Source organism: Anopheles cruzii, chromosome 2, assembly GCF_943734635.1.
Source record: "Anopheles cruzii chromosome 2, idAnoCruzAS_RS32_06, whole genome shotgun sequence".
Taxonomy (NCBI): Eukaryota; Metazoa; Arthropoda; class Insecta; order Diptera; family Culicidae; genus Anopheles; species Anopheles cruzii.
The window spans coordinates 39,424,303-39,450,975 of record NC_069144.1 but is presented as its reverse complement, the minus strand read 5'-3'; the positions used below and the strand labels follow the sequence as shown (position 1 = coordinate 39,450,975).

Here is a 26,673-nt window from a genome sequence, read left to right as displayed (position 1 = left end):
ATCTATGGCGCTATGTGAATTGTTATGTGTTACGAATGTTACTGCGCTGCCACACTGTGCATAACGGTTACGCGTAACACGTTATGGGTCTGCTGACCCACAACGCTTTTGACACCTACTGATCGCTTTACTGTCAAAATTGTCGCGGTAGGAGGCTGTTATATCCGTTGTTATGTGCCGTGTGGCACCGCAGTAACAATAAAGTAACATAACAAAATTTGACACTTAATCGGTAAGCATGTGTCAAAAGCTTTGGGGCTCAGCGGACCCTATAAAACATAATTGCGCTGCCACACGGCACATAACTATAACACGTAACACGTAACACGTAACATAGTGTCAAATCTGGTATGCGCCCTGTATAACGTCGTGTTATAGGGTCTGCTGAGCCACAACGCTTTTGACGCCTGGTCGCTGTACTATCAAAATTGTTATATGAGGCTGTTATATCTGCTGTTATTCACCGTGTGGCAGCGCAGTTATGCATCGTGTGGTCCCCCAGTCTCACTTTGACGGAATGTTCCTTTCCGATTTTTGAGCGATGCCGAATCTTATCGTTTTCCAGTCAAAAGCAAAAAAATGCGTAGGTGTTGGTGTGTTCGTAGAATTAGTTTGTCAGAAAGAGTTGCGGAGTTTTCAGTGGAGGAGCCTATTTTTGGGGAAAAGGTCGAACGCAAAGAGTGTTTCCATCGCGTTTCCAGTGGTCGTGTGCCGCAGCCGCAGGCCATCATGTGGATTGAATTCAGCATTCGTTTATTCGTCCAGAGCAAGTGATTTCTTTGGGCCAACACAAAAACACAGCGATTGTTCACAGAAGGGTGGGCAACAACAGAAGCACTTCATATTTTCATCACATTGCCTTATGATTCGCAATCGAAACCAGTGCCACGGAAAACAATAATGCAATAATGGATGCAGACTGTCGATATCTCACTTGTTACTGTGCGCTATTTCACGAAACTGTGCCGCTTTGTCGAGGGGGCATTTAGTGTGACCAAGCAGAAGAAAAGGAAGAAACTAATAACAAACAAAACAAAAAACGTCGTCATCGCAAATCATCATCAGCATCGAAATTTTGCAACTACTTCAGCTTAAGGTATGCCTCGCAGTGCGTGCGTTGTTTTCGCTTGTTCTGTTATCGCTCATTGCTAATGTCTCGATATTAATTGTCACCTGCCCTTGAAAGGGCTGTGGAAGTGAACTAAACATGATCCGACTTGAAAATCGAAAGCGATTATCTTTCCAGTCCTAAACTCTCCATTATATTGTGTGTGTCGCTGTTGCCGTGCTGTTAGCGGTCTACAAATCGACTTCTAAAGAATGCGCCCGAGAAGGTGAAGAAGAGAAAATTGACAAATATCGAAAGTGGCACGTACAATTCGCAATCAGATCCGACGGTGGTTGGAACGTGTGTTTGGTTTTTACAACACCGATTAAAGTAGGGCTGTGGAGTGCATCGCAGCAAGCTAGACTAATGCAGCAGGTTCGACATAATGTTGCGCCATTTCACCCGCAATAATCGTCTAAGAAAGTAAACTTAAAAAATCAATATTTCACAAACTCCAATCGTTTGAATACACTGCATCAAGGTGCAGTACTGTTGAACTAATAGATGGGGAAAAGCGTTACAATGTGTATTTGACCATTGTTGTTTGAATTTGTCTCATTTGATGTTTGCTTTGTTGCTTTAACAACTGATCGTCTTCTCGTATTTGTTGGCAAATCATCTTAACTCGCGACCCAAGGTATAATATTTAATCAAATTAATGTTTCGCCTCAGAACAGAATTGTTTCGGACCCTGAACAATGACTGTTAAATTGTGCTAGGTGTATCGATATCTGCGATCAAACTGCACGATTTTGTGTGGCCGTGGCCAAAAAATCAATATGATGTGACGGTCGTGTAGGAGTAATCTTATCAGTAAACCTCTTCCCTGCCGCTATCGCACTTTTACGTTGTTACTGTGAAGTAATTTATCATTGCGTTTCTGCAAACACCTTTCACCTCTCTTCACAAGTCTACGTATTCCACGGCAAGGAAGTCATTTTATTTTGTCGTTGTCACGCCTGTTGATCTACTCCAGTAGAATAAGTAAGTTACTTCCTGGGGGTTTGTAGTTCGAAAAACTATCCATAGCATAGAGCAGCCTGCGTTGGCATTCCCAAAAGACCGAGTGCCAATCTCGTTTCGAAACCAGCAAGAGGCGGTGAAAATTACCCAATTTATTTCGAAGCAAGTTGCCAACTGTTCGTGTTTTGGTCCCACCGTCTGTACTAAGCATTACATGTCCATTGTTGAAGCATTAAATGAAACATATTGACAGGCCAGTTCAGAGTATTGGTAATCCGATGCACGGGGCTATAGAAAATGGTGTGAATTTGATCGATCCAAGTTCCAAGGTCCACAAGAATGTATATGTGTTCTAGGTTAATGCAAATGTCTTTAATTTTCGTCCATAAATTATTCGAGTAGAAAGCACAAAAACCAGCATATGTTGAACAGATCAGGAAATATTCAAAGTGTCACAATCACCAAAAACACGGAACAACCCAACAACCCAACCACTCAACGCTTGTTATGAATATTATATGAATTATAGTTTTCTTAGTTAGTCGCTTAGTTATTGTTTTTATTTAAGCAACAAAATGTATATGTTCATTTCTATGTTCACACAACCACCTTGTAAAATATCGATCACCATTGGGTCAATGTACGTTACCTTCTGCTCAGACCTATAATAATTAGGTTAACACTTCATTGGCGAACGGTGAATCATGGCATGCTAGGCGTTGTTGTTTGTTATGCTGCGAAAATGTGTTTGGCTTTCTTGAGCACTTCCGTAAGTTTGCATTCAGTTCGCGATTTTGATTCACTTTCTAATAGAAACTGTAAAACTGAGACTGTAAAAAAGGAAGATGCTCAAGAATAATGTTAAATGGCAATTGAATGGCAACAGTTCTTGTGGAAAATCGTGTTAAAAATAACATTCAAATCAATTTCTTCGCTTCCTCTTCCTCTCTTCGCAGTACTTTCGATAAACAACTGAAAATGTAATCATGTTTATTTTTTAACAGAAATGTAATACGACAATTGGCTCGTTGGCTGGAGCAAAAGCAAGAAACAAGACATCCATCATTTCCGCTCAAAAATTCAAAAAGCGTACGCCAGAAACCGGAAACTACCATTCAAGTGACATTCGAAAGCAAAATACGTTGTTGTTCGAGCTTTCAGAAGCCGGAGGATTGAATCCATCGTTGCAGCTGACTAATTTTAGGAGGATAAATAAGGAGTAATAAATCGTCCTCCAACTCGACACGACCAATGGTTCCCGCGGGCTCACATCTTTGTAGTACAAACTAACAATTGTTTGGTGAACACAGGGAGTTATCGTCTCCTGATGAATCCAAGATCCGGTTAGCAGCCGTTCAGAGCGAAAATAGTAAAACATAGCAAAACTATGGCCCCGAGTCAAAAAGTGACAAAAAAGTGGGAAATTTTTGCCGGCAGGAACAAGTTTTACTGCGACGGGTACCTGATGACGGCACCGAACTCGGGAGTGTTCTACTTTACGGTGATACTCATAACCGTTACAAGTGGACTATTTTTTGTCTTCGAGTAAGTTCACATCGATAAATGTAGCTTGACCATTGTTTAGTCACCGTATTTGTGGTCTTCTCTTCCCCTTCGGTAGCTGTCCATTCCTTGCGCAACGGATAACACCTGCGATACCGATCATAGGCGGTATACTGTTCGTCTTCACGCTGAGTGCCCTCTTTAGGACGGCATTCAGTGACCCGGGCATCATTCCACGTGCTTCCCAGGATGAGGCGGCTTACATCGAGAAGCAAATCGAGGTGCCGAACTCGCTGAACAGCCCTACTTATCGACCACCGCCCCGCACGAAAGAGGTGTTCGTGAAGGGCCAAACGGTGAAGCTGAAATATTGTTTCACCTGCAAAATCTTCCGACCACCACGGGCCTCGCATTGCAGCCTATGTGATAATTGCGTCGATCGTTTCGATCATCACTGTCCGTGGGTGCGTAGAGGACGAGGATTTGGATTTGGAAACTTTGAAACCGTAAAACGTTTTGGAAAAACGTAATCCCTAAAATCCTTCATCATCTCTTATTTTAGGTGGGCAACTGTGTCGGTAAGCGAAACTACCGATTCTTCTATATGTTTATCGTCTCTCTGGCGTTCCTAGCAGTATTCATATTTTCCTGCACAACGACCCATGTAGTAATGTGTAAGTATCTGCGTGGAGCAGCCTGGAAACTTCTCTCTTTGCGGACAAAGCTGACCCTCTTCCGCCTGCCGGGCCACTTTTTCAGTATTGAAGGAAGATAATCAGTTTATTGACGTTGTCAAGCGGACTCCTTCCAGTGTGATAATAGCCGTAATATGTTTCTGTTCCGTGTGGTCTGTCATCGGTTTGGCCGGTTTTCACACTTATCTTACGACGAGTGATCAAACAACGAATGAAGATGTATGCACTCAGCACAGCCGAGTCAAACGTATCCTAAGGCTAATATCCACTGATGACTTTGTTTTGGGTTTCCAGATCAAAGGATCGTTCAGCTCCAAAGGAGGTCAGCAATCCATCAATCCCTACTCACAAGGCAACATTTGCCTAAACTGTTTTCACATACTTTGCGGTCCCATTACGCCATCCTTGATCGACAGGTAAGGAGTTTAGTCACGATCTTTACCAACTGAAGGGACAGACCAGAACATTTCTTCAACCATTGCAGACGGGGGGTCGTTACGGACGAGTATCGCACGCAAATGCAAGCCACTGACAAGTACAACAGTGCTACCGTGCCGCCATTGGTCGTGATGCAACCGGCAATGGACACGCTCAATAAACACTATAGTTTAGATGTAAGTACAAAACTATCCACGAAAGGGTACGGGCGACGCTCAATTTGGTGTAAGTTTTCTCTTCGCATGTTGGCTCCTAGAGAACGGCTTACTTTTTATTCTTCAAGTTCCTCGGTACCGAGTTAGAGTTAGATCGAGTTCGATCTACATTTTGTTGTATAGAAACGTAATTGCGGGAATGTGTGATTTGTGATTTTTTTCTTTCCCGTTTCAGCATGAACTCCAAAACGCGGCCAACGGAACTGGCGGTGGCGTGTATCGTCAGCGCAGCTGCGATAACTTACAAAATGGTAAGTCGCCATCATCTCCCGCTAGTAGCGGCGCTACATATTTAAACAATCTGAACCTAATTAACGCAACCAAAGCGAGTACTAAAATTAACACTAACCAACCACTGAACCATCTGCAATTATCATCACAATCTCCATCACAATGTAATAATTTATCCTTGTCTTACGTGAACCTCTCGCCAAAACAACCGCAACTGTACCATTCCGCAACTTGCAATCTTCTTACTCTCTCGAATAACACTTCCACGTTCTCCGACAACGCGTCCTTTCGTAACAATGCACATCATAACCACAACTACCATCAACAACAACAACAACAACAACTGCAACTTCTGCAACCGTCTAATAACTTGCCACTCGCAAACGATGCGATCGAACGGGAAACGGCTAACGAAAACACATCCCTCTTCGGGGATGGTATCGATTGTTCCCGGGCGGTTTACGATAACGTGTCGCTGCATTCGTTGTGCGTTCCGAACCACCACAACCTGTCGGCCGGATCAGTGCCGATACCGTCGAACTTTAAGTATTTTGCTCCCCAATCGAACTACAACACGGGTAGCGTTAGTCGTAGCAGCAACTACTGCTACAGCGACCAGAGTCAGCTGTTGGGTTCATCGCACGGCGGCGGAATGTCACCGTCGCAGATTTCGGCCCCGATGCTGGGAGGTGGCGTGTCGATCCCGCTGCTAAAAAGTCAGTCGGATTTCTTGCAACATCCGCATCACTCGTTAGCCTCGATGCAGCGAAGCGGCGGCGGAACCGTTGGAAGTAGTTGGACGGCTCACTTGCAGCAGCAAACGCAACATCAACCATTGCACATGAATCTCAATGTGACCCTGCCTCGATATCCGTATCATCGAAATCGGGCAATCGGAGCACGGAAATCCTCACACGATTTGCAATATCCACTTCAGCAGCAGCAGCTACTTCCGCACGATCCGATGGGCACAAAGTTATCCGGATACTATAACGCCACCGGTTACGGTACTGCTGCGTGCTGTGACAGCGCATCGCACCTGAGCGTAGCAGGAGGCAGCAGCAACAATAGCTTGAACAATCACTTCCACAGTGGTCCAATTCCCTACACTAACGGTCTAATGCTGACAAAGGACACTTCGTCGGCATCTTCCTCGTCGACGGCATCATCATCTTCGGCGTCTTCGTCGACTGCAACCATATCATCGAACACGACCTCAGCTACTTCGTCACTCGACCGGCGCTGCGGCAATGGCCTGCTACCGTCCGGTTCCGGCTCCGGTTCCTATCTGGCCAGCTACGATACGATTACGCTCTCCGATCAGCACACGATCGGATCCTCCGTACCGCACACTTGCCCGAGTAGCCCACGGACGATGCGGTGCAGCAGCCCGAGTTGTAAGAGCGAACTGGATCCAATGCTCCACCCGAAGGTGGGAGCTGGAGTGGGCAAACGCTCCGGGAGCTTCCATCGCCACCGGCACCACCATCACCAAGCTGATACGGGGGGCCAGCAGCTGTACGGTGGAAAGTTTTACAAGAAAACAAACTATCAAGTACAATCGTCGCAATCTACGCCGCCGCTGGCACTCGCTTCACCATTGGCATCGGGTGCCGGAGCGGCTGGCACCAATCCGATATCGCCGGCTCTGTCGTTCAGTCAGTTCAGTCCCAGTTTCTGGAGTGCTAATACGTGCGTGTCGAGCAACCGGAGCAGTTTGTTAAGCACCACGTCGACGCTTGGTGGTGTCACGGCCAATAGTGGCAACACCGCATACGCGGAATGTATCAATATGGCCACCGGTGGTGGAGGATCGTCGGCTGTCGAGGTTGGCAATGAGAGTGGCGGGCCAGTGGTGTATCATAAATACGATGAGGCAAACAAATCGTCCGGGGTCGGTGGCAGCAGCAACAACAATGGTCCCAGTGCCGGAAGCAGTCCGTACGTACAGCGGCGTGGCGGAAGCGAGAAGCGCTTCTCAAACGTTTTCGAGTATCAGTTTAACAATTTCGACCTAAACTCGATACACGAGGATGCTACGAACGAAACCTAGCATATACTACATTTTTAGTTTTGTAATTTTTTATAATTTCCTACGTCAATCCTTCTCGATCTCGATCGTCACGCCACACAGCATCATTATTTCCGCTTCCAGTTCCTACCACACTGGCCGCAGGTCACAGCACAGGTTTTTGCCCTATACAAACATGAAACTATTTGCCTCTTTTATGCTAACACTTTTGCATCGTCTTCGCGCAGCAAGTTGGTAACAACATTGGCTTTCGTTTGCATATTTTGCATTTGCTTTGCATAGTAATACGATACGTTTGGTCATTGCATGAATGAATGCTTATTTTGTGCTGACCTTTGGCACTGACCGTGGATAATGGCTTTGAATTTGGGCAAAGATGGTTTTGTTTCAAAGATCATTGTTCTACAAGCTTGTCATCAGCATCGATCTCGAGATGTTGTGATTTACTTATTTGATTTTGACGGACCTACGTCTTAAACTAACGCAGGGCTAGGAATGCATTGGTCACGGTAATCGGTAGTCAATTTTGCCCTACGGTGGTTCTAATCCAGGACCGTCCTAACAGAGGGCAGAATTCGAAAATGGGACGTGTAGCGTGTTGATGGACTCAACTGTTGTTGCATTCAACTATTTTTCCCGGGGATGCAAGCAGAAGAACTGGGTCAAATTTTTTACTATGCCGACATTCTGGAACGGAATCGCGGAAGAATCTCATAGTTCATGGTTACCATACGGCCCCCCCCTAAAAGGGGCCTACATAATGTTTCATGTAAGAAATACATTAACTAAAAAAATTACAAAATTTCTAAAAATGTACTAATTAGTCCATCATCGTTCGAGCATTCTTGACTCCCTTGCCGTTGCTGCAGTAGTGCACAATACTTTGCTCATAGCGCATTGTCTTAAGATCCGCCGAAAGTAGTGTCCAACAGCTATAGTGCTGGAATAGATGCAGGTCGCCAGTATGTAAGCCAGATTGCCGATTGCCCCGAGCGTTTTAATGGTTTATGTTTCCGTTGCTTGTTTGCTACATTCGTTTGTTTTGTTTTCTCTTCTACGACACGGCCATTTTCCAAGAACAAAAAAAAAACAATTTCTAAAAACAAAACACAACACACAGAGCAAAGGAAAGTGTTTCAAAACGAAATAGAACGGAATCCTTACAGGTAATGAAAAATGGTAGAAAGTTGATTGTTATGCATGATGTGATAAACGAAGGTTTTCCACGTCCCTAGGACGTTCTGAGTAAGGAAGCCTAAAAGGCTTGGGTGAATCGCGCGAATGACTAAATAAACCACTGTATAAGAGAGCTAATAACAATATGAAGTAAATACTGACCACAAAGAAGATTTTCTGAAAGTCTCCCATTATTGGCATTCATAGTTTGCCGTCAACAATAAAGATATGGTTGTGTTATGAAGTTACCTAAACAGTAATGCCATAAGAAAATATCCTAAAGTGGAGGTTCTTTAGGTTTGTGCTGGTTTTCACGTGTTAACAACAGTTTGACACTTTTTTAATAGTTTACATAAAAAAGCAACGTTTACTTATCGTACAGTTGAGCCGCAGGTCGCAGAGCAACCTCCGCGTGCTAAGAAATTACTCAATATGGAATCATTAGCTCGTGATATCTACAAGAAAGATAGTCAGATTGTCATTCCTTGCAAACGATATTTTTAAAACCATGCCTCGGAACATTATTTACCGTCGACCGTTGTTGTTAATTGATTGTTTGTGGTTTCTTGATGAAAGTGCATTCTTTGCTGTGTTGTGGTTTTACCAATATGAACTTCAAAATAAACTAATAACCATTCACTTGAGTTAGATTGAAGAAATTTACTGATTTCAGTCAGAGCGAGATAAAAATTTAAGCAGACACGCACTCGTTGTTGTTGGATCAGTGGGGAGCTTTGAGCAAAGGCCCATTCTTAATACTTTTCTCTAATTCTACAACTTTTATTTGCTCCGAGTCCCGTAAGAGATGGTGCACATCTCGCGGTTTAACACACGTTAGGCGCTGTAGGTGGTGGTGGTGGGTGAGTGTAACGATATTTAATCATATTACCCTATTCGCCGATACACTTCAGTATTTCAAAGTAATTTTTATGCAGTTTTTTTTACTTTTGTACCCTTCCAAATTGTTCTCTCTCCCTCGCTCTCTCGTTTGCTTAACATCTGTCCTGACCTTTCTTTCTTTCTTAATTGCCCCACTGGCTGATATCGGGCTTTTGGACTTCGTTTGCTGTTACTTTCTGAGAAGCGCAGTATGCATCCTACTGTCTGCGATCTTTAGTCTGTCCTTCTTGCCCCTTAAATCAATCCTTTTCTCCCCATAGCTGGTTGCTTGTTGCCATTGTTTTGCGTTTTGCTCTGATGTCGATGTTTAATGTTAATTTGGGTTACACAATCGGGGGTTTGGGTTACCGCTCTTGTGTTGCCCTTTCCAGTCTTAAACGGTCTTCTGCTGAAATAAAATGTTCTCGTTTCTAACAAACCCATTCGGCATAAACAAGGTTGTACCACCGAGCGCAAAGAAACATTATACACAAACTGATGGAGCAAAGGGTTGTGATTATATTTGCACATTTTAGTGTAAAATGCACTTTTAAACATTTTTAACAACACACCACAGAAAGTTCGTATACTAAATATTGGACATTAAATTAAAAGAACTAAACCAACGCTGATAATGCTGTATATAACCTAACCTACGATACCGACAAATATTTTTATCATATTAAAATGGCCCACCAAACTACATATTTTTTGATTTCGGAACATTGTCATAGTTCATCCATTCCTGTACATTATGCTACGGATGAGACTATAAACACTAGAACTCATATTTCGTTGATCTTTAGTTTAGTCTGCATTTGTCGTCATTTGGTAGCAAATCGTTGCGCATTGTACTTTTGTAGTCGAAAGTTGCATCTCGTGTTTTTTAGATTTTTCATTTCAAACTAGCTATCACAAGCATATTGTACTACCTGAACTATCAATTGCTATCAAAATTAAAAACAAAGGAAACAGTTTTGTTTCTAAATGACTTCGGCTTATCATTACAGAATGATACTAACTTTGCTCCCGTTCGCATTTCGTTTCTAATGCAGGAAAGTCCAACAGCGTAGCTCACCTGGTGGAGAATGAAGCGCCACTGTCTACGACGGGCAACGTGTCGGCGATAGAAGATACGACCACCACCACCATCCTGCTGGATGAAGATGGAATTGAACTAGAGCCAACGACCCTAGCCGATGGACCGCACATTGGTTCGCCGGATGACGGAAGCAATCAGCTGACCGGTAGCTACACGAATCTATTCCGTGATCCATCGCTCGGAGTGCCCGGTGGTGGTCCCGGACCGGTGACTTCGCACAGCACGAGCAAGCTGCATTACGGTAGTCTGCTGATGAACGATTGTGACAAAATTCAGAGCGCCGACGAAATCATTAACGTTAGCGAGCTGATGATGGTATGCAGCGTCAGTGGGCACGAGAATGTCTATAGTAACATTCCGCCAGCCCAGGTGTCACCGTCCGGGTCAGCAGTTGGGCTGTTGTCGCCCAAACGAACCAGTCAGGGAAGTAGTAATTTATCGGGGGTCGAGCTCTCGGTCGGAAACGGTGGCACACATCAGCATCATCACCAGCACGTCTACTCCAACGTGAGCGGCGCGGCCGGGATGGGTGCGAGCGTTGTTCTGGACTTTCAGCCCCCGGCGAGTAGTTTGGTGGGTGCCAACTCTCACCAATTAACGGCCGGAACACAGCACCTTCCCAAGCATTCGTCAAGCGGAAACCATCCTGCAATCGAGCAACAACCGCTGACTGATCCCACACTCTTGCTTAGTTCCTCGTTCATTGGCAACGATCTCGATCTCGACGATCCCGTGTTAAGCAGTGCGTTCGCCACACCAAAAGCGGCGCCATCCTCGGGGAAACCGCATCCTTCCGAACGAGCGTCGCACGCACCGCTACCGGCACTGAAAGCGTCGCAACCGATCAGTACGATCGAAATGAAGAATGTCATCAAAATGCTAGATCCGAACGCGATCATTCAGCAACAGTCAGCAAACGGAATGGGAATCGGACCGACGAACAGCACCACCGTCACATCGACGACGGCGCAAAATGCGACGAGCAACAACAACGCCAACGACGGGGACGGTTCCCCCCGGTTCATTTCGCCCAGTGCCAGTCGGATGCGATTGCTGCAAGAATCGACCATGATCGACACGGCGCTCGATCTCGACAGCTTGGACGGCTCCATTGGCAACCATTCACAGTCTTGTCTCGTAAAGACAGCGATCGTGTAGAAAGTCCCTATCGCGATCGCAGGCAGAGCACGTTCACAACATTCTTCTGGTTGGTTCAAACACACAAACTTCAAGCGTGCTCGGCAGGGAAAAAGTGTAAATAGATCATGAATCGTTAGGAAAATCTCAGAGAAAACAGCATTTGGCACCCGCAAAGAACGAGGAATCGCTGGGACGCCGGGACAGGATAAAACGACTAGTTGAACCTAAGTACAACGATTGGGACACGGACGATACGGCGGCAGCTGAAATGGTGGACCGAAAGCGCCAAACCGATGTAGCAACGAATAGGTTGAAAACAAAATACAGCAACATACTAACAGCATTCGTTCTAAAAGCGTGTCATTTTCAGTCAGTAATTATATTGAACTCCCAAACGATTGCTTCAAGGCCCGGGGGTGGTGATACTAAAAACAACGACTTTTTTGCGTTTGAATAGAACACTTTGGAACTACAGATGTACATTAGGTTTGCTCACTAAGCAGTGCTGGAAGTTCACTACTGCCCTCTGATAGACTAAAATCGAAGCGGGAAATACACAACATTGTTGCAATGAGTTGAAGTTTGTTGAAATTAGTAAACACTTGTGCGTGTTTCAATTGTTACTGAGCGGAATATTTTTGAACCGAACGCGGGTGAAGAATGTAGATGTCTCTGTATTCGATAGAAGCAATTATAATAAAGAGAATCATGCAAACCGAAATGACCAATGGGGGTTGAGTTGAAAGTGAGATACGGGACAGGATTTAGATATGATGTAATTTTATTCCGAACATTATTCTTTGTTACGTAATTGACACTTCACTGTTGAACTGCGCCTACAGTATGCATCCTTACAGTCTATTCACGGCGATCTGGCTATGTTGAAGTTACATTCTTTCGCATTATTGTCGTCCAAAAACATGCGCTTAAACAATCGCGTTTACATGGTTCAACTAAAACTCACAAAATTTTCCAAAGTTCGCTCGTGTTTGCCCATTTCTGTCTGCAGACTGAGCTAATTGCTTCATTGCAATACAATCTTCTACATCTTTCTGGTTTAGCTTCTGGTTTAGCTGCGGTCGCTTTTCTCAATACACAACTTTATACATCCTTCGTCCTTCTTTACGACACTTTAGGTTTGAATATCCTAGCGTTGGCCAACGCTTAAGCCTAAGAGGGGTGTTTGAGTGATTCGTCGTTGCGATTACCAACTACATTAAGCGTTACATTCTACAGGAATTTTGCCTGGAGTAGCACTGACGGGTTTTAAGTATGCTTTCGTACATCAGTGCGTGCTCGTCTAAGATTCATTTCGCTTTCTACACATCGCTACAAGTTTTGCATAATCCTAACACATTGCAGAATGAAGCTGTAAAATGTAGCGACGTCGAGGATAATGTGTGCTGGATGCGCGAGAAACAATAATAATTATGATAATAATAATAATAATAATATTAATAAGACCCCTGTAACCAGTTCCTTTGAGAGCGTCGATGGTGGCGGCAGATGTAGTGCAAATAATATATTTTCCGCGTTTAAGCGTGTATTTGTTACTTTAAAATTATACTTCCTGAGACTTGTTCAGCCATTCGCAATCGGTATCGGACAAGATATCACTGGGATCGTGTCCGATGCTAGGGGGTTCAGTTGAATTAATTTAAAAACAAATGGCTTAACGTAATCTGTGTTGAGCGCGCTGAGTAACGATTGTGCAAGAGGCGCAGCCCCATCGAAAGAGAGACCATTCTTCTGTGTCAAGCTGCTGCTCGGTAAGCATTCTTGTTTCGCAGTTTAAAGTACTACACTCTCACGCACGACACCCCAAAACCCTACGAGAGTCTTTTTGCTACTACGTTTGATGAAGTAAAGTTATTCGATAAGAAGGCATTATTCGAGCGTTCCAACCAAAGATCCCGCTCGGGAGGAACGGTAGTCGGCGTGCTGCTGCTTAAACGTTATGCATCGCGTGCTGGGCAAAGGCGTGAAGGACAAGGCGTTCAGGACTGCTACTATCAGTGGTTCAAGATGAGCACCATTTCGTCGTAGATGGCAAAGTAGAAAGCAGACATGAAGCACGCCTTCAGCAGCGCCGGATAGAGGCCCTTGTACAGCCCGATGAAGCCCTCCTGCCGGGCGATGCTGTACAGACAGTGGAACATATTATCACACACAAAGTGCCGGCCGAAGGTCTGGCGACTTTTGGCAAACCCCTGTATCTGTAGCCGCTTCTTGGCCAGATCGAGTGGGTAGACCAGCAGCTTGGTGCAGATACCAGCCAGCCCACCGCAGATGAACAGCTCGATGGCGGGCAGCGTTTCGCTCGTGCTTATATTAAAATACTGTCGAAACATGCTGCCAAAGATGTTGTAGAACATAAACTGGCCGCCGGTGAGGGGGGCGATCTGCAGCACGCTTGGCCCCAGGCCCCGGTACAGACCGCGGACACCCTCGTGCAGGTAGATTAGCTTCAGCCCCTGCACCGAGCTGCGATAGCCTCGGCCCGGGTCTTGCGATATCAGTCTCGTGCGTACCACGTCCAACGGTAACGTAATCACGGTGGCGGCCGTGCCGCTCGCGGCACCGCAGATAAAGTTGCGCGCGTTGTGGTGCCGCTCGAACACGTCGATCGTGCGCATCACATGGTTGAAACGCTCGTAGGACGAAAACTGTGCCACACCGTAAATGATGGACAGTACCTGGGCCGGGTTGTGGCCCTTCCAAAAAGCGCGCAGCCCCTCCTCGCGGTACACGAGGCGAGTCGATTGGGCGATGGTGCGGTATTTGGACGTCACGTGCTGTTCGCTGAGCGGTTCCACCTGAAGCTGGAAGCGTATTTTCAGTACGTCGAGCGGCTGGCAAATGAAGCGAGTAATACACCCGGCAGCGCCTCCCGCGATGCCCGAGTTGGAAGACGTTTCGTTCTTTTCGCGATCCATATTTTCACGTGTTGCAGCAGCAGCCGGCTGCACAGGATCTTAGTGGGCTGCTCTCAATGCATTCGTTCGGTATGAGTGGAGGCCGTTTCCACAGGAATCAAGGGGTACCGTCCACCGCCACCGTACTTCGCACTCTGCATGAGAATGTCTCGCGTAAGACGATGATACGTATGCTCGCCTGGAAAACGCGGCACGGACGGAATTTCTCACCTCACCTTGGGTGTTATATCACCATCGAAAACCGATGACTGGCCGAGCTCACTACCACTTTTCGCTGTCGCTTACCGGCGAGGTGGTTAGCACCACGAGCAACGTTACACTGCCGACGAAGCGCCCACACAGCGACAGCAGCAGCAGCAGCCGAGGAAACACAGCTGATCGTTCCATTTCCACAACATCCACGTTCAAGGTTGACCCATCGAAGCTTCCGCCTTCGGTGACGAAGCAGCGCGGGAGGTCACGTTCTCAAGCGTTTCGGTACCTTCGCCCTGTGCTGAGGTGCTTTTGGGTGCCCCGCCCCCTGCCCTCCTCTGCTCGTGGCCCAAATTTGAAGGAGATGCGCATTCACTTGCCGCGACAAAGTTGTGTCGCGAATCACTTTGAAAGGCGACCGAAACGAATCGACCCGAATACGAGAAAGTGTGATCCGTTGCCGTGCATTCGAATTACGTTTGATTGGGGTTCTTTTTGGGACCGTCGTGCGCGGTTCACGGCAGCTCGTGGTGTTACGTGCGACGATTTGAAAAACAAAAACACACACACCACCAAGCACCATGTGCGTGGCTATTTATAGTTCGTGTTGATTTCCACACACCCAGTCATTTGACGATGCTTATTGGCAGGGTTTTGCGTGAGCGCGTCACACACAAAGTTAACCGGCACCGCGCACGAAACAGAGCCTGCTGCTTCGTAAACAAACTTTCCGAAGACTGCTGAACGGATCCAAGCCCGTGACAACTCGCACGTGCGCCCCCTTGAATCCTTTAGTTTCCCCACTTTCACTGTAAAAACAAGGTCGCAAGGCCCATTCACAGGCATTCGTCGAACGACAACAAACTGCTCACGCTCAGGACGGTAATGTTTTGGAGCGCAGCAATTGGCGTGAGTGAGAGCAGCCCTTGCGTACTCTACGAACGTGGTTTGTTTACGTTCTGCAACATGACAGCCGGTGTCACTTTTCTCGCAATTCTTAACGAAGAATTTGGCTGGCTTTCAACGAACCAAAACAACGGAACTCAATAAGAATTTAAGTTTGACCCCGAAAGAAAAGCCAAAACAAATGCTTACCAAGTTTTTGTTTTAATTTAAAGACGGCCATAATGAAGCCAGTAATCAAATAAAGTAATTAAAGTCTAACCGTGGCCGTAAACTGATTAATTGATCACACATAATGTAAGAAAAAGGTGTAAATGCAAAGTGAAGCGCCTGCTTGGATAACGAGTAGGTAACAAAAGATAGCTTATCAGAGTCATCGCCTACTCGAACGATATCTGCCGTTTCGCCTTCAGGATACTAGAAGTAAGGGCACCACCGACCAGCAGTTTGTTGTTATGGGTGTGCACATTCCCGCAGGACGCCTTGTCCGCCCGAAACGGGCTTAGGTTTTTCTGATCCCTCCCAGAGAAGGCGAACGCCTGCTTTTGCGCTGACGACCGTTGCCGAAGTTCGCTGTCGATGTTTTCTCTCAGAGCCGTCGTCGTAGGAACACCAGCCCATGTTTCGGACACACAATCCGAACTGAAGCTTACGTTCCGCGCCGGCGCTTTTAAACCGCTTGTCCCACTGCTCGCCTCTGAAACTTGGGACAGATCGCAAACGGACGAAATTTGTGAAGAGGCCCAACTCTGGCTTGCACTGAGCTGTGAAGAACGATCGACGGATGCACTGTCCAGGGATGTTATGCTGGCCATGGAGACGGCACGTTGCGATTTGTGCATCTCATACTCGTCCGGACCGATGTAGCCCTTCAACTTAGTCATATTTCGCGCATTCAGTATGCGCGTCTTTTCGCGAAAATAAATATCGTCCCAACTTTTGCCTTGTATCACTTCGTACACATGCTTGTTGGCCAGTCTGTTGAGGGAGGAGAAGAGATGAATTTAGTCTCCTTTCCGTTTGGCTTTCAGCAAGCACCCAAAATGGAAGGAAGACAAATGTTTCTGTTACCTTAGCAATTTCTCACTCGTACTTCTGATCAAGGGATCGTTAAACTCTAAAAACAGTCTTTTCACCACCCGCACCAATCTGGACGCATGTTCCTTGAACAGTTCGTGCTTCACCGATATCTGCTTACTTTGTAACGCCTGGGAAACAGCCCAAAATAGTTTCTGTAGACATAAGGGGAAAAAAATCAAAGGTTTGGTAATCGATTTCTTATGTTTCGCTTGACACCGCCTGATACCTGTCTCTGAACTTCCGTGAGCGTCACCGCTGGTCGATTACCGGCATCAGGAATTGTGGCGGAGTTTGCACGAAACAGTGGTTTACCGCTGACTCCTGGTTCACCTCCCGGTTGCGTTTGCGCTGTCACGCTCCTTATGGTTTGCGCTCCGACGCAGAAGCTCTTGCTGCGCGCTAGCTTGAGTGAGCGAGGTGTTAGATCTTCCTCAGCTAACCCGCCATCCGTGCGCCGTATTTTCTCCGTTCGTTCGCCAAGCCCATGTTCATTCTCGTTATCGTCGACAACTTCAGGCGATCGCCGTCGCTTTAGATTAGCAGAGCAACGTTCGCTATCATTTTCGACACCAGTTTTCTGAGGTGAAAATAGCGAGCGTTTGGACTTCTGCAAACGCGTCTCCGAAAAGAGCGAACGATTAATTTGTTTGCTACGGCTAGCTGCTAGGTGCTGCTGATCTTGGCTGGAAGTGGCTGAACCGTTCTGTGGGCTAAGGAACAGGGCACGTTTGGACGATTCTCTTGTTGCTGGTACGTGCAGCTGTTGCGAGGATCGCGCACTTGAACTAGCAGCCGGAAGTGTAAGTTTTTTTGCCGACGATCCCGGTGTTCGGCGGCGAGGTGACGGCTTTGCAAGTCCGGGCGTACGACGTTTTGGGGTTTTAATTTTATTTTTGCGTCGGTTGTCGGATTTTCTACAGTCGAAAAAGTGAACAATATGTTACAGAAATCTCTTCGGGACCTCTCTGCAGCATAGCGCATACTTACTTGGGATCCATGAGCACCTGTCTATTGCACAGTCGGAATGAATTCAATCTAGATAGGGAAGTGGCGGTTAAGGGACCGTTCCCCGCAATGCTGTCGTTGGCTTTGCCACAAACACTGCTGTTCAAAAGATTCGCCGACGAAAAAATGGCACGCCTTTTCGCCAAATGGCTCAGACGGTTGCCAGGCGATTTATTCAACATCCTGCAAAGGTAGTGAAAGAAATGACAAAACATCGTTCCGAAAGGCAAAATGAGCAGAACAACGGGTCTGCGTACACGTACTTCATGCGTTGGTTCCGTTTTTTCGCACTCGTCGGCGACTTGGTCACATTAAACGACGAACTAGTTTCAGCGCCTATGTACCGTTCGACATACTTCAGTCCAAGAAGTTCCAGTTTCTCCGTCACGGTTGATTTGTTGTAATGCACTCCATGCGCACGATACTGCAAAAGTTCGGGCCATCCGATCGATGGCAGCTGGTCAGTGGTGTGCGTTGGTTTGCTGAGGCATTGATGTTCTCTACTGTTCAAGGGGTTTTCGTTGGCAGCGGCAGTGAAATATTGGAGCGAGTTTTCGTGGTACAGCGTCAACATGTGGTCGACTTCGATATGCGAGAAGGTGAGAGAGGGTGGCGGTGGAACTCCAGAAAGCGACCCTTGCAAACGTTTGAGCAGAATACGTTCAACATGATCGTTGCGATCTGCGTCGTCAAGAAATTCCAAATCGGCTGGTCCCAGTCCGGACCTGTTCCATGATTTCGATCGTCGCAAGGTGTCGCTTTTCAGCTCTTCGCATTCATCTGCTCGGTCAATCTTGCCGTCAGTGTCGTAGTTTTGAACGGCATCGACCGTATCATCATCAGCAAACAAATCCGGAGACTTTTCGTTGTTGTAGTGCATCCAGGAGCTGTTTTCTTTCGCCAATATTTCTGCCGAAGCATTTAGCTGCTTCTTCTGTTGCTGATTGTGCTCGGTTCCTGCCTCTTTACTCTCGGCGATACTTTCTGTATCGATGCTTTTTGTGGTATCAATGCGTTCGCATCCGGTGCCCTGACCAACGCCAGCATTGAGAGTAAACACTGTGTTGTTAGGTGCTCTACCATGGTCGTTCTTCAAATTGTTAATTTTTCCATTGAAAGAAAGATCACTGTCCACGGACGAGCCACCCGCGTCCTCTTCTACATTGTCCTCTGCAACTATCTTGTTGTCCACTGCGTTGCAGCTGTCTTCGGTGGCTAGCAGTCCCGTAATCCGTATCCTGTGACTAGAACTTTCGGTTTTCTGCTCGGTCGATTGATGTTTGCCATTGCTTTCGTCACTTCTTTTATACTCCTGCGACGGATGGTTGGTACTATTCACAGTAGCGTCATTTTCGTTACTCTCGCCATCCAAATTAGTATGTTGTCCGAAGCTGGAATTCTGTGGATGCAGACACAGGGACCATGGCTTAATGGATGATTCCCGCAGCCGCGCAGCAACCATTGAGGGTCGATCACTTACCGTCGATATGTTGCCTAGTAACGCATTGTCACTTAGTCTCTCTTTGGTTATCATATTTGTATTTCTGTAACAAACAATTCTTTTAGTGCGTTGAAGGTTGTTAATAGAATACACATCTAAGTGAACGTGAAAAGTGCAATCGTCAAACTAAAATTATTGTTTCATTCGTTGCACTCATAATGCTCGCAACGGACGTAAATTAGGGTGACCTCATTATAGCGAAAGGCACATTCTTTTGTTCACTAATCGATCAGGTCTGCACAAGCCCAGGTAATTCGGCGCGATTTGCCCAAAAATGTCACTAACCTAGCTTATGATGGGTGCGTGTGTGCGCACGGTGCAATATCTGCTGGGCGGCAAATCTTTTGTCATCAACGTCATCAAATTTTGTGACTGGATATTTGTCAAAATAGCACCGCACTCAAGTCTTTACGGCTCCACTAATCTCTTTCAAGTAATTTACGTCCGTTAATCGAGAAATATTATTTCTAATGCGCGAACCCAATACGCATCTAGCTTACCATCTGGCCACTTCGAAACATAAATATGTTGTACAGTCGCGGTTGCTGCGATGAGGCGGGCTTAATTCTCGAACTGTGTTCTGACATTTGTCGTACGGAAAAACACAACCACCTTCCCGAATCGGGAAAATTAAAAAAAAAAAAACCACCTGTTTTGACGGTGGTTAAATTTCGTTTCCTGGCCAATCTGTACGATATTTACCAGTTGCGAATAAAATTAGACAATGTATTTTGTTTAAAATACTTTCCAAAGTTTCTTTTCTTCTTTTATATGAGAAAGTAGAACAAATTTGCACGCAAGATTCGAGAACTGTTTCTCGAATATTTGACAGCCGTGAAGTCGGGACGCAATCAAAACAGTAAACAATAGTAAACCATCAGTGTAAACAACTACATTGTGAGCTAAGCAAAACAAATTTCCGTTTCTGGATCCATTACATTCATCGAGTTAAATTATGCCTCTAACCGCGGAGCAAGCAATGCTACAGGTGCAGGTAAGTTTCCTAGAATCTCTATACACACGGTGGCTTGGCTTAAATGCGTATATGATTCCCAGGACCGTCTAAAATCACTCAAGACTCTAGTTTGTGAAATCGAAACTGAACGCAAACGCATTGAACCGAACATCAATAATATGGTGCGCTTATCAAAGATTGCCAGTGATGATAAATCTCCTGCCCTGAACCATAAGCTTAAAACAATCTACAAAATCGGTTTACAAGATGCGATACAGGAAGAAGCTCTTATACGTCAAGCTTTGGCAAAAATTCAGGACATTCGTAACATACGCAATGAGCGACGGATACAAGCGCGCAACGCTGGAAACAAGGAAACCATCCGGCGAGGCGCATTGATGAAAATGCTGCTAATATCGGCCCAAACATTGCCTCTGTTCGTTAGCAAACCCGGCGAAAAGGTTCCACCACTGTGCGGTTCTATCCCTGCCGACAATAGCTACATAGCCAAACCGGGCGACATGGTGGCGGCGCTGGTCAAGAGCGAGGAGGGAGAAGAAAATTGGATTCTCGCCGAGGTGGTACTGTACGTGTCCTCAACCAGTAAGTACGAAGTGGACGATATAGACGAAGAGCAGAAAGACCGCCACGTTCTGAGCCGACGACGGATCGTGCCACTTCCGCTTATGCGTGCCAATCCCGAAACGGATGGCCAGGCACTGTTTCCGAAAGGAACCACCGTGATGGCGCTCTATCCCCAGACGACTTGTTTTTATAAAGCCATTATAAATCAACTTCCACAAACGGCCAACGAAGAGTACGAGGTGCTGTTCGAAGATCCTTCCTACCCGGACGGGTACTCGCCGCCACTGTTCGTCGCTCAGCGCTACGTGATTGCGATAAAGCAGAACAAAAAAACCACCTCTTGACAGCCTCAAGGACAGTCCCAAACGCATATCTCCAATGCTATGACCAGTGCCGGGGTCAGTGGTGGTTCTTTTCCAACAGCGGGATGCGTTGCGGGAGTAACCGGCAGCACCCTTCCTTTCCACACTTCCGTGCATACGAAGGAAGAGCCAATAGTAGAAGGCTTTTATGCCGACCAACAATATTAATTGCTCATTGCAAAAGCATTCACAACAAACACGAAGGGGTTTGTTTTATAATAAAGCGAATCTGGTTGCGGCGACACACTCTCTTGAATCCACAAACATTACAAAATCCTCTTCGGTAGTTAAATACGTTAAGGTTATTAAAAATGGAATGCTCCTGAGCCCCATTTGAATATATCAATAAATAATCGATGGTTCATCGATACTAATAAAGATCCGAATCAAAACACTCATTGTTATGCCTCGGTAGTTTTGAATTTATCCAGCCTTGTATTATTTTCTTATTTGTACGAAACGTTTATATAGAAACGTAAAGAAACCAGTTTTCTTTTCAATTTAACGTATCATTTATCTCCAATCACGAAACGTTTCAAGTAAAGTATCATTAAGTAAGCTTTAGTTCATTATTGTTTGTTACCAGCGTTAGGCCAAGATATGCAGCCAACAAAAAGGAAAAGGATGCAATAATATCAGCTTATCAGGAGAGGTTGTTGGTTTTATGTTTTGTTTTTGCTATGTTTTTGCTGCAATGCCTTTATCGTCCCGCGAATCCGTTAGGCATTGGGAATAAAACAACGCGTTTGATTTAATATTTTCTGTTATCAAATACCTGCAAACAGCACGATAGCTTCGTAGTCGAGAAATGTAACCATCCAGTTTGAGTTGTTATCATCATTATTTGCTAACTGTCGAAAAGGAGATTAGCAACAGATTTACTACAAGTGCTATCAGCATCTCGTAGATGATAGCGCGAAGAACATCGCCTGAGCTCGATCACCCGACTTGGAAAAACCCATAGACCTGGTGAGGCTAGGAGTCTTCATGGCGCCGTTTGGCATGATCCTTTGCCGAAGTATTGATGCTTCATTGCAGTTCCAAGTTTCTAGATATGATCATGTACTGCAAACTAGCCGCCCATTTCAAAGGCACATAATCCCTAAACGAAATTGCGCACGAACACCGCACACCTGCATCGAGGCGTTCGATTCGACTAATGTATCTTTTTTTATCAGCGCTGGTGGAACATGACGTTCGGCTTCGATAAGACTGGTAGCGCTTATCCGTTAAAAAGCCATCGGTTCGCTCGGTATGAGCTTAGTTTTGGTGAAATCCTCAAGATGAAATCGCTGCTCGTGTTCGCACTGCTGTTGGTCGCTGTTACGGCGAACCTGCCACGTGACAAGCGCGTTGTTGGGGGCGATGTGGCCACACTCAATCAGTTCCCCTACACGGTCGGTCTGATCACTCGCATCAATATCCTGCTCACTGGCCAGTGTTCTGGATCGTTGGTTTCGGCCAACTTTATCCTTACTGCCGCACGCTGTGTCTCCGGGTAGGACGTATTTTGTTTGCGTACATCAAGCTTCTGGCTTATGGTTAAAATTGCGTTACAGGATCCAGAGTGCCGTCGCTGTGTTTGGCGGCCTGCGCATCAATGATGCGAGCGAAGCCGGAGCGCTGCGAGTCACGGTAACGGACTTCATCATTCACCCGCAGTACGAATCGGAGCCCGACATCTTCGATGTGGCGCTTGTCCGAACGCCACTTCCGGTGCCATTCTCGGATCGTGTCCGCCCCGTGCGTCTACCAAACCTGCGCCAGGTGGAGGCGACCTTCGTCGGTCAACAAGCCACCGTCACTGGCTGGGGTCGGTTCGGTGAAGGAACTGCCAACTCGGAGGTGCTCCGCTTCGGACGCGCCCAAGTCATTTCGACGCTGGCCTGTCGCATTAGTCTGCCGACGAACACGATCGCCGATCAGCACGTGTGCACGGATGGCGCGGGCAGCTCGCCATGCCAAGGTGATGTTGGGGGCCCGCTTACCATTGTGGACGCTGACGGCACCACCACACAGATTGGAGTGTTCTCGTTCATTTCGATCCTCGGTTGTGAATCAGGCCGTGCCGCAGTGCACACGCGCATGTCATCTTACCTCAACTGGATCGGGGACAACTCGGACGTCGAGATCCGTGACAACTTCTAAAGCGTTCTAGGATCCCAGGGATCACCAGCGTGGGGGGTTTGATGATAAAGTGCAAAAAATAAACGTACCCTTGGCCTAATCTTATCTACCTTTATGCTAGACGTCATTGATGACGGCCGAAAATCTGTTGCCAACCAACCACAGGAGAACTAGAACAATCGTCCAATTCGTGATCCAATCGTTTTTTGTTATTGCGTTTCGAGGTTGATAATCTAATCGTTTGATCAGCAATATCGGTAGTCTGTATAAAAAACCAATCCCAGGACATAATTGCCAGTCAGAAGTAGCCTAACTCTCGTTATACCTACACGGAAACAATGGGAATCAGTCCAAAAGCCTTGCTAGTTGGGGCGATTCTATGGATCGTAGGATGTGATTCTGTGGCTTCACTCTCAGGACACCCTAATGAGCGAGTCGTCGGTGGAGATCTAGCATCCGTTGGACAGTTTCCGTATGCCGTGGGTTTGATAACCCACTCGACGTCCATCTTCTTCACAGGCCGCTGTGCCGGATCGTTGGTTTCGTCCAACTACGTTCTCACGGCTGCAAGTTGTGTCCAGAGGTAAGCATTCCCATTCACCGTAACTTCCATCAGTTAATGGGAAATTTTTTTATCGTCGCCTTTCAGCGCTACGACTGCGTTTGCTTACATTGGAGGGTTACGAATGGACGATCAACCACAGCAAGGCCAGGAGCGATTGCTGATCGAACGGTTCATACTGCACTCGAGCTTCGTTGATGGCGGCGACAGCTTTGATGTGGCACTTGGTCAGCTGCCTCGCAGTGTGGCCTCAACCGATCGCATTCGGCCTATTCGTCTGCCGAACATGAGGCAAGTGCAGGCCACCTTTGCTGGTCAGCAAGGTACCGTGTTCGGCTGGGGTCGTTTCGGATCAGGAATTACTAACTCGGCCGAGTTGCGATTCGGTAGGGCCGATGTTTTGACCAATCTGGCTTGCCGAATCAATCTGCCAACGAACACGATCCTCGATGGACACATGTGCACTGATGGGGCAGTAAGCTCACCCTGCGCCGGGGATAACGGAGCACCACTTACCATTGTGGACGCTGACGGCACCACCACACAAATTGGAGTGTTTTCGTTCAATTCGATCCTCGGCTGTGATGCGGGGCGGGCCGCTGTCTACACAAGGCTCTCGGCCTATCTTGCGTGGATCGGCGAAAACTCGGATGTAGTTATTCGGGAGGACTACTAAAATGTGAAACAAGAGTTGAGTTCGTGTAAAATGCTTTTTATTACTTCCGAAATGTACAAACTGCGTAAAGTCGGAGGAATGAAATCTTTGCTTTTTACAGCTATGCCACAACAGCATCCGAGTTGCTTTCGATCCAATCTAGGTAATCGGTAATACGCGTGTGCACGGAGGGCCAACCACGCTCGCAACCTCTCGAGAAGCTGTACGAATGCACACCAATCAGGAAGGTTTGGCCGTTTTCCGTCACCGTTACCGGACCTCCCTCATCGCCTACGCAGGCTGCACCCGTGTCCGTGGATGTGCAAATGTTACTCGAGCGTAAGTACAACGGGAAGCTCACCAAGCAGCTGGTGTTAGTGATTACCCGGGCGCGGAAATACAGTAACCGTCGAACGGGGACAGGCTCACCGGTACTCGAACCCGTCTGACCCCAGCCCGAGATGGTAGCCTCGTAGTTGTTAAAGGAATGACCTACATACAGACGCGTAGGAAGGTTGACAATCTGCACTCGATCGCTAAGTCGGACCATGCGAGAAAGCGTCAGTATAGAAAGATCGTTTGAGTCGAAGAAGCTGCTATGGTTCGGGTGAACCAGAACCGACGAAACGGTAATAAAGTCCTGTACCAACGACATATCATATGCTCCGAGCATCACCGTGATTGTGCGGTAGCTGCAAATGAAGAAATACGTTAAAAACCCTGGAATGAGCGGCTTTAAGTCGAAAACCTGCTTACCCATCGACACAGTTGGCCGATGAAAGAATGTGAAAGAATGATATGAGTGCTCCGCCACAGAAATAGGTTCGGGAAGGAAACGTAACAAGCACACCGACAATGAACGGTATATCCGTCGGTCCCGCCTCGGCGCCATTGTTAATGCGTCTGTTCGGTTCGACAGCCAGAGACCTCTCGGGGGCTGCAGCGGCCAGCTGATAGATGAGAACCACTAGGAGCAGTACAGCTACAAACCACTTCGACCCCATGTTGACACCACTCTGAGAAAGGACCCTCGAAAACTGTCTCTACAGGTATATAACGCAAGGTCTCTTAGGGTTTTCCACAGATTCCCACCTGATAAGATGACCAAGAAAAGTACGTCATTTGCGATTAGTTAACAAAAGTATCTTTATTAACCCCTTATAAAGAGCCATTGGATTGTCACCAAATAGCTGTTTATCTCGGTGGCATTTTTCGCTCTCTACTGACGAATGATGGCGTCGGTGTTTAGTTCAAGCCAATTCATGTACTCCGTAAGGCGGACATGCACTGCAGGACGGCCACGTTCGCAGCGCGATGCCGTAAACACGTGAACACCGATTAAAAACGTGTCTCCATTCTCGGTCACAGTCACCGGAGCACCTTGATCGCCAACGCACGGAGCTCCTGAGTCGGTGGTCGTGCAGATGTGTTGGTTGCGGATGTTTGTCAACAGGAAGCTCAAGCCACAGCTGAAATTGGTGATGACCGGGCTGCGAATGAAGCGGAGGTTGGGCATCGGAAGCGGTTCGCCCGTGTTGGTTCCGGTTTCACCCCAGCCGGAGATAGTGGTGACGTAGTTGTTGAACGAGTGCCCGATGTACATCCGCCGCGGCAGGTTGATAATTTGGATATGATCTGCAATTTGGGGTTTAGCATTTATAGAAAGGGATTGCGAGTCGATTGCACGGCAAAGGGAACGTACCACTCCAGCGAGGCTCACGGGCAAGGGTCAGAATGGCGATATCGTCACGATCCAGGAACGAACTGTAGTCCGGATGTACGCGGACGTGTGAGATTGGAACAAAATCGGATGCCGTAGCCATAGTACTCGCGCCCAGCATGGCCGTAATGGCTGTTTGTCCATTGACGCAGGAAGCCGCTGTCAGCACATGGGTTGGCGAAATGAGGGCACCTCCACAGAAGTTCGTACCAGAGGACAACGATATCAGCAGTCCTACAGCCCACGGAACATCGGTTGGGCCAGCAATGGCGCCATTGTTGATGCGCCGCTCTGGTGCATCTGCATGCGGATCGTAAAACCGTCGAACACGTGTCCAGTCCACGTCCTGGGCGTTGCGAATTTCCCCAGTGGCTGCAACAGCAGCTACCAGCAGCAGTAAAACGAAGCACCTGGACATCCTCTTTCCTTTACCAACAGACGTACAATGAACAGCCCTGTGGGTTCTGGGCCACTCAATGCCCAGTGCCACTGATTGTAATCGCTGCTCGCGGTTTTCATTAGCTTATCGGCCGTGATTTTGCACAATGTTCGACTATGAACTGCGTACCAAAAACCAATTTCCGAATGGCGCACGACACCCTTGGGCC

The 26,673-nt window shown here is 46.9% G+C and overlaps 6 protein-coding genes across 8 annotated transcripts; 3 read left to right on the top strand and 3 right to left on the bottom strand.

The window, feature by feature from the left end:
- Positions 1–795: 795 nt before the first annotated feature.
- LOC128269130 (palmitoyltransferase app) lies at positions 796–12,168 on the top strand. Its single transcript, XM_053006501.1, has 9 exons — positions 796–1,096; positions 3,076–3,616; positions 3,693–4,038; positions 4,137–4,248; positions 4,334–4,488; positions 4,564–4,685; positions 4,754–4,883; positions 5,098–5,173; positions 10,296–12,168. Exons 2-9 carry the CDS (start codon positions 3,459–3,461, stop codon positions 11,498–11,500), a joined length of 2,304 nt encoding a protein of 767 aa, XP_052862461.1. The 5' UTR covers positions 796–1,096; positions 3,076–3,458; the 3' UTR covers positions 11,501–12,168.
- An 89-nt stretch (positions 12,169–12,257) lies between these two features.
- LOC128269131 (mitochondrial thiamine pyrophosphate carrier-like) lies at positions 12,258–14,924 on the bottom strand. 2 transcript variants are annotated; one of them, XM_053006502.1, is made up of 2 exons: positions 14,629–14,924; positions 12,258–14,552 (listed from the first exon to the last, which is right to left on the bottom strand). In XM_053006502.1, the coding sequence occupies exon 2, from the start codon at positions 14,416–14,418 to the stop codon at positions 13,495–13,497; it is 924 nt and encodes a 307-aa protein (XP_052862462.1). In that variant the 5' UTR covers positions 14,419–14,552; positions 14,629–14,924; the 3' UTR covers positions 12,258–13,494. The 2 variants fall into 2 exon arrangements, with proteins under 2 accessions (XP_052862462.1, XP_052862463.1); XM_053006503.1 differs by having other exon boundaries at positions 14,634–14,924.
- An 863-nt stretch (positions 14,925–15,787) lies between these two features.
- Positions 15,788–19,137, bottom strand: LOC128267729 (uncharacterized). Its single transcript, XM_053004619.1, has 6 exons — positions 19,079–19,137; positions 17,862–18,997; positions 17,581–17,781; positions 16,820–17,507; positions 16,585–16,745; positions 15,788–16,491 (listed from the first exon to the last, which is right to left on the bottom strand). The coding sequence occupies exons 1-6, from the start codon at positions 19,130–19,132 to the stop codon at positions 15,894–15,896; spliced, it is 2,838 nt and encodes a 945-aa protein (XP_052860579.1). The 5' UTR covers positions 19,133–19,137; the 3' UTR covers positions 15,788–15,893.
- Positions 19,138–19,970: 833 nt separating this feature from the next.
- LOC128277989 (SAGA-associated factor 29-like) lies at positions 19,971–23,149 on the top strand. 2 transcript variants are annotated; one of them, XM_053016610.1, is made up of 3 exons: positions 20,006–20,093; positions 22,180–22,499; positions 22,561–23,149. In XM_053016610.1, exons 1-3 carry the CDS (start codon positions 20,055–20,057, stop codon positions 23,147–23,149), a joined length of 948 nt encoding a protein of 315 aa, XP_052872570.1. In that variant the 5' UTR covers positions 20,006–20,054. The 2 variants fall into 2 exon arrangements, with proteins under 2 accessions (XP_052872571.1, XP_052872570.1); XM_053016611.1 differs by lacking the exons at positions 22,180–22,499; positions 22,561–23,149 and adding an exon at positions 20,156–21,303 and having other exon boundaries at positions 19,971–20,093.
- Positions 23,150–23,466: 317 nt separating this feature from the next.
- LOC128279048 (collagenase-like) lies at positions 23,467–24,366 on the top strand. Its single transcript, XM_053017768.1, has 2 exons — positions 23,467–23,711; positions 23,778–24,366. The coding sequence occupies exons 1-2, from the start codon at positions 23,467–23,469 to the stop codon at positions 24,364–24,366; spliced, it is 834 nt and encodes a 277-aa protein (XP_052873728.1).
- A 100-nt stretch (positions 24,367–24,466) lies between these two features.
- LOC128279047 (phenoloxidase-activating factor 3-like) lies at positions 24,467–26,483 on the bottom strand. The gene is made up of 4 exons (XM_053017767.1): positions 26,048–26,483; positions 25,573–25,980; positions 25,102–25,312; positions 24,467–25,037 (listed from the first exon to the last, which is right to left on the bottom strand). The coding sequence occupies exons 1-4, from the start codon at positions 26,481–26,483 to the stop codon at positions 24,467–24,469; spliced, it is 1,626 nt and encodes a 541-aa protein (XP_052873727.1).
- Between the last annotated feature and the right edge of the window lie 190 nt (positions 26,484–26,673).